Genomic DNA, 7,500 nt, shown 5'->3' with positions numbered 1-7,500 from the left:
CTGGCTTTGCCTAGTCTCTTTCTGTGACTATATATATATATTTATACATATGTATATGTGTATATATATGTATATATATGTGTATATATATATTTGTATCTGTATGTAATTATATTTTTTTTCTATGTTTGTTCCAGTGTTAGTGTGAGGTCTTGAGACTGCATCTACTTTGAGTCTGAAAGCAAATGAAATTGCACTTTTAATGTACTGTAGGCAATGTGTTCCAGGACTGTGATGTGACAATGTGGCCTAGCACATTACTCACATCAGCTGGAAGCACACAGCATTGAAGTTGGTTTTGGTAATCAACTCAAGCACGCTGTTGACCTTCCAGTTTTCTTCTGTGCATATATATATGTATGGGTATATAAAATGCATATATATATGTGCACGTGTGTGTGTGTGCGCGCGCGTGTGCGTGTGTTTATCTTTTGCATGGTGTTTGTGTATTGTTAGTATGTAGTTAGTTAACTGTGGGGCCCTAATAGGTCTGAATCAGCCTTTGTATGAATGTGCCTAATAATATCCTCAAGTAAATATAGAATAATTCACATTGTGTGCAGACAAAATTCTTGTTTAGTCTCATATTTCTTTCATACATATTTTCTGGCAGATCGGAATAGCACATTAAAATGTTAAATTGTGTCTGTACACTGCATGTAGTCTGTATGCCAGATTCAGTTCCTTTTTTTTGTATATGTTATTACCTTTTTTTGTGTTTTGTTCCAGTTCGACGGGTCCCACCGAGGTTCTCTATCCCCCCCACCAATCATGAGATCATGCCTGGCGGGAGTGTAAATATCACGTGTGTTGCGGTGGGCTCACCAATGCCATATGTGAAATGGATGCTAGGAGCAGAAGATTTGACACCTGAGGATGATATGCCGATAGGGAGGAACGTCCTTGAGCTTAATGATGTCAGGCAGTCTGCAAACTATACTTGTGTTGCTATGTCTACCCTTGGTGTTATAGAAGCAATAGCGCAGATAACTGTCAAAGGTATATCCCAAGCACGTATATTTGGACATAGTTCAGTCTTTTCTTTCATTCATTGCCATATTCTGAGCAAATATTTTGCACCGAAAGAGACTAAATGCCTCTTACCCTCTTAAATCAAGAGGGTAGGTATTCCAGCCAATCACTGGCATAAGACAAAATACAGATTCAAGCAGCAATAATACTAACAAATAAGTTAATCGTAATGTTCCATTTTTCTCCTGTGTCTAGCTCCCAGTCTGCATTTCAAGTAAATAAAGGATCTTGTAATCTTGCATATACTTGTCAACAGCAGCAACCTTTAAGAACAGGTCATTTGATTTTTGCAGTTGCTGGGTGTCCAAGTATCATGTTCACTGAGTAATCGGAAACTAGAGCTTCCAAAAATACCTGAAAATTAAACTGTAATGGTGCACTGTCTATGAGATTCCTCTTCTGCATACGTTTACAGATCTATTAAAAAAGTCAGGATCATTATTTTTTATCACAGAAACCTCACACTACAAAACTTGAAGATTTTCTGGTAGATTTCTGGAGTAAATCATAATTGCCAAAATCTTGCTCTGAACAGATCACTCCTTTCCATTCCAGTCTTCCTGTTTTGTTTTTATTGTTGTTTGTTTTGTTTTTTAAGCTACATATTGTAATAATTAATGTCTACTGCTACATAGTGCTAACAGTATTTTTTGGCATTTATTTTTAGCCTTACCCAAACCTCCTGGAACACCTGTGGTGACAGAAAGCACAGCGACAAGCATAACATTGACTTGGGATTCTGGAAACCCTGAGCCAGTTTCTTACTACATAATCCAACACAAACCCAAAAACTCCGAGGAGCCATATAAAGAAATTGATGGAGTAGCCACAACACGCTATAGCGTGGCTGGCCTAAGCCCATATTCAGAGTATGAATTTCGGGTAGTTGCTGTAAATAACATTGGGCGAGGGCCACCCAGTGAGCCAGTGTCAACAAGGACTTCTGAACAAGCACCTTCAAGTGCACCGCGCAATGTGCAGGCCCGTATGTTGAGCTCTACCACCATTTTGGTACAGTGGGAAGAACCTGAGGAACCTAATGGACAAATACAAGGTTACAGAGTTTATTACACCATGGACCCCACTCAGCATGTCAACAGCTGGATGAAGCACAATGTGGCTGACAGCCATATTACCACTATTGGGAATCTGGTACCCCAGAAGACATACTCTGTGAAGGTTCTTGCTTTTACTTCTGTTGGGGATGGACCACTTTCTAGTGACATTCAAGTCATCACTCAAACAGGAGGTAAGCCACCAATGAACACAGTTTGTGCGAAAAAGTTAAATACATGCACAAATTTTGCAAAGAGAGAATTTGAGTTTAAAATGTTGAAAAAAACTTCCTCTCAAGGATAGCCAGTTTATTCAGGCAGCTTTTGCAGATAACCTTTTCTCAATTCCACAGTGCAGGTTATCACTGAAGAGTGGAAATTATCCCCTCACACTGTCATTTCTTTTTGCATCAATCTCAGGAAGTTTAACTGAAGTTTAACTAAAGTCTCAGGGTGACCTTGATGCTGGAGGTGGCCAAATGTTACGGCTTCTATTTGGCAGTGCTCTGTGCACCAAAAGTGTCTGTCAGGTAGTCCTTCACAGCTTTCTTTGAGGAGTTACCTGTGTTGGTGGGTTTTGTTTAGGTGGTGTGGGTTTGCTTTTGGAAATTTGAAATGTATATGCACTGCACGTGTATGCAAATAGTTGGTAAGGTTCTGAAAACACATAAAACATGAAAGCATTAAAAAGAACCCAACCACCTATGTGTAGGTTCAAGCAAGCAGTTCTGTACACTGCCTCTACAAAGAGTATACCACAAGGTCACCATTTTCTTGTTTTATGTTTGCAGTTAGGTGGTTTTGTTCTGTACAGGAGTTTTAGGTCCATGAATTAGTTTTATTAGCAAAGAGCAAGCAAGCATAGTGGAAAACATTGCAGAGAATTTTTATGAAATCAAAAGCAAGAAGCTCTGGTGGACCTACACTGCAGAAAGTGTTTTATTGTAGCAATAAGAAATAAAAGCTCCCTTTGTCTAGCAGTTTAGAGGAAGCTGTATGAAGTATTACTGCAGGTTAGTGATTGCCTAGAAATATTATATAGTACTACTTGAATTTTTTAGAACTGGGAAGTTTCCTGTTGAAGAATTTAGCATCCCTCAAATTCTTAGAAAACATATTTCTAAAATGTAACTTTAAACGGTTCTGTTTCATCCACTTTTTACTTCGGTGTTTTACCAATATGCATTTAATAAAGAACAGAAATTGAGGTATTGTCCTGGAACCTTTCTAAGCAGTGTATTACACAAAGGTCTAGGTGTTACTTTTTGCAGTATCTCAGCTGAGAAGTTACTAAATTAACTTTTTTAGACCTTCTAGTGGTGCATTAAAATGTGTCTGTGTGCACATACAAATGTAAATATGTACACCATAGTTTAATTTTGGCAATTGTAACCTTTTTCAGGGACTAGTTTTTATATTGATATCCGTCTTCTTTTGGAATCCATGTGCAAAAAGCTGTTAAAAAAGAAGACTTAGTGAGCTCCTTGTCTGTATTTTCACCATAAACCTTTTAGGTTAGCAAGAGTTTGTCAGTGGCTTCCCCAGAGACTGATGAAGCAATCGAAATAATGAGCACTGAGGACTGGTGGGACAGGCCCAAGTTACATTACTTGCTGAGGTCACTTCAGAAAAGCTCTGTGTATTAAAACCTGTATAGAATTTTCCGTTAAATGTGCCCATCTGTTTCCAATTACTGTTGCAATATGAAGAAATTATGACAACTTTAACAGTGCAGGAGGGATTCTCAATACATGTTTTCAACTTCGCAACAGAGTTGACTTGACATTGTTTATTTGTGACTATGTTAAAAATCAAAGGAAAACATTAAAATGTGGCACACAGGAGGCATTTTTGAGCACTGATACTTGTGCTTGAAATACAAACATTTTAAGTCATAAAAGAGAAAAGTAGCTAAGAAAGTCTACTGCAGTTCTCCAGTTCAAGGTATGTTTAAAAAGTAAGATTCTCCCATCTTTCTATCCAGCAGTTTCTCTTCAATCAACACTGCAGAATAGGAGGCCCTCCTTGCCCTTCTCTTTCAGATTTGCTGTAATCTAAATCTGAATATGATTGTTTTGGTTTAAGTCTCTCTCAAGCTACAATTCATGCAAATAAATTTATTCACTTATAAACTGTCATTTAAAAACAGCAGAAACAGATTTAATGGGAACATATGTAAAAGAGTAGAAATAGGAACGGGGTGGTGATTATATTTTGATTAATTTTTTTTTTCCTTCTTTGAAACAAAAAAACCTATCATTGTAAATATGTAGCTTAACCCTTATGTTTAGTTTGGGGATCATTAGAATCATTGAATTGTCTAGGTTGGAAGGGATCTTTAAGATCATCAAGTCCAACCATTGACCTAACACTGCCAAGTCCACGACTAAACTATGTTGCTAAGCACAACGTCTGCCCATCTGTTAAGTACTTTCAGGGATGGCGATTCCACCACTTCCCTGGGCAACCTGCTCCAATGCTTGATAACCCTTTCTGTGAAGAAATTTTTCCTGATATCCATCCTAAACTTCCCCTGGTGCACCTTGAGACCATTTCCTCTTGTCCTATAACTTGTAACGTGGAAGAAGAGACTGACCCCCACCTCACTACAGCCTCCTTTTTGGAGGAACCCAAAACTGAACACAGTACTCAAGGTTATAGTATATGTGCACAACAAAATCTGACTTATAGCTGTGACTTACAGACTTTGTTAGCTTTGTTTCTTTCAAAGCTTTCCTCCTTTGTTTGTATTCTGATCTTTGGAGACAGATTATAAAAATGAATAATTTGTTTTAAAAAGCCTTTTTTTTTTTATTTTTGCTTTCTTAGTACAGCAGAATTATTCTTTTGAAATGGCTGTATGAGTGACTTCTCACTTTGCAGGTCAGCCGAAACATTGGTGATAGTGAAAATTAAGTTTCTAATTAAAATATTAACGAGGAAAATGTATTATGAGGAGAAGAGAAGGAACAATTTTCAGACAACCAAACTTTAAAAAAAGAAAACTTTTATGCTTAATTTTGTGTTTCAGTATTCTGCTTAAGCATTTTAAAAAAAATGCGTGTCTTATTGCCCAGTTGTTTTCAGCGGGGTTTTCTTTACGGTAAAAAGACACCATTTTAAGAAATTACTCAGAAAATGGCGTGAAGAGCTGAGCCTTTTGAATAAGGGAAGATCAATTCCAAAAGCTACACCTAAGAAAGTCCCTATTCTGCATTTTGTGCCAAAGGATTTGATTCTGCTGAGGATGGAGTCAGGCCCAGTGTATTATTTAGGTAAATTGAGTTACTAACATCAAATTTTAGAATAAAGGAATATTGATATAAGCTTTAGTGTGATACTTCTTGTCCTTTTTCTTTACTCCACTAGAAAACAAAAGCTCAGTTGGTTTGCTGCCCAGGACACACTGCTTATATATCTTCTCATATTTTCTTTTTTTGCTTAAACTGGTCAGAAGAACAGCTACTCTCTGAGTAGCATACTTCAAACTGAAAAATTCTTGAGCTTTAAACTGAATGTCTGGGTTAGGTTTTCATTTGGTCTGGTTTGGTTTGGTTTGGTTGGTTTGGTTTGGTTTGCTTTTTAATGTGCGAAGAGGGGATAGCAACTGAAAAATTCAGGGAATCTTGGTTTTATTCTGAGCTTAGGTAGAAAGAGGGGAGAGTGAGAGCTACATGAGGTCTTTTGACTAGTGGATTATTGGAGAAAGAGAGAGAGGAAAAATATTCTGGGGGATGAATGTGTACCTGTAAACATATGCTTCTTTAAACAAGAACTTACAATATAAAATATTGTTAATTTTAAACTGGCAGTGTTTTGAACACTAAGGATTATTCCAGTTATAAAAGGCTAATCTTTAGAACATATAGAAAAGGACAGTAAGGAGAATATCAATTATCTGACTTGCAGGGCACATAAATGGAGCCTTAGCTTAAGGGAAATGAGTTAATGGTTCTGGAGTTCTTATTGTAAAAGAAGATTTGAAATTCAGAGAAAGGGAGTCTACAGCTGAATACAGTTCTGTGTGGTAGCAAGCTAGCTACTTTGCCAGACATTTCAATTTTTTTCATGAACATATGAACAGGGAAACTTTATGTCTCCGAAACTTCACAGTATTGGTCTGCTAGTGAAGCATTTCATGGAAATGGACTTCCACAAGGAAAGGGTTGAACGCATGCAGCTGGAAGCTCAAGCGTGATGCTAGGAAGCAGGTGGAAGGAGAATAATTTGGAGCTGAGGTGGGGTGCAGGATCGTTTTCAAGTGGCAAAATTCCGCTTAAGAAACATTTCTGGTCAGGTGGGAAAGAATATTTCAGCTTCTGAATAACGTGTCTGCTCTCAAAGCATAGTTAACTTCTGTTAAGCGCCCCGGTCTCTATTTCACTTCATTTAAATGTGAACATGATGAGACCAATATTGACATTCTTACCCTCACACAGTAATTTTTCTAGCTTTTAATCTCCCTCTTTTTCTTCTGGTTGGAACAAAAAATAGGGTATAGATATGGGATTTTTATTTTTTACTTTGATCTGGCTTTTTTCTAGTCCAGAATTCTGATTTTTGCAAGTATGTGGATGAGCGCTGGAAATGTGCACACATTACTTTTGTCACTAAGCTTAAGTATAGAAGAGTTCAGCTTGAAATAATTTTAAGAGAACTCTACTGCTACACTGTAGAAATACAGAGTAGACAAAATTACTCTGAAGAATAATTCATCTCTTCACTGTGTTCTCTAGTCATTCAGACAGGACTACGCAGACTCTGTCTTTAAGACTGACCAACATGTTTATTTTATTCTGTGGGCTTTCTCAATATCAGTTACAAATATTATTTTAAGAAAGTGATTTATGGAATTCTGGTTATTTTCACAAAATGTGCTATGCTTTTTGGTCATTTAAAATGTATTTTAGTTAATTATTTTAAATATTGTGGTTGTGTGTTTGATCTTGCAGAACTGCAAGCTTGAGCTATCTTCAGACTCATTTGAAGAGATTATTTCTGTTGTAGCAGAAAGACAGAGCGAGAGCAGGATGCACATGTAGTTAGCAAATTACCCATTTTATTTTGCAATTATATTCCATGAGAATTTGGTATTGCAAAAAGTACGAGTATTGTTTTACAAAACAAAAACTCTGGAGCATGTTAACTTTCCAATTGTAAGAGCTTCTCTGTAGAGCTTTGTGCTTCTTCCAGAGCAAGCGGAGGCATGAACTCTTGGTCACTTTCAGTTCCCAACTGATTGAAAATTCTCTTGATCAATCTATTATCCTTTGCAAAAGTGATTCCTAATTGAACAGGTTGAGCTTTGCTCTAGGTATGGATTTCACCCTAGCGATGTCATGGGGCCCTTTCTAGCCCAGACACTCTCCTCTCTTTCCAGCATCACTTGCAAACCCACCACAGGCCTGGAGTG

The 7,500-nt window shown here is 37.3% G+C and overlaps 1 protein-coding gene across 1 annotated transcript in view; it reads left to right on the top strand.

Moving 5' to 3' along the window:
• PTPRD (protein tyrosine phosphatase, receptor type, D) overlaps positions 1–7,500 on the top strand; it is a 284,005-nt gene that overhangs the window by 150,418 nt on the left and 126,087 nt on the right. The window contains exons 9-10 of the mRNA XM_009885407.1: positions 730–999; positions 1,700–2,281. Of these exons, the coding sequence (XP_009883709.1) occupies positions 730–999; positions 1,700–2,281 (852 nt within the window). The remainder of the gene's footprint in view (positions 1–729; positions 1,000–1,699; positions 2,282–7,500) is intronic.

Source organism: Charadrius vociferus, unplaced genomic scaffold, assembly GCF_000708025.1.
Source record: "Charadrius vociferus isolate BGI_N301 unplaced genomic scaffold, ASM70802v2 scaffold635, whole genome shotgun sequence".
NCBI lineage: Eukaryota > Metazoa > Chordata > Aves > Charadriiformes > Charadriidae > Charadrius > Charadrius vociferus.
This window is presented reverse-complemented; position numbering and strand designations above follow the sequence as displayed.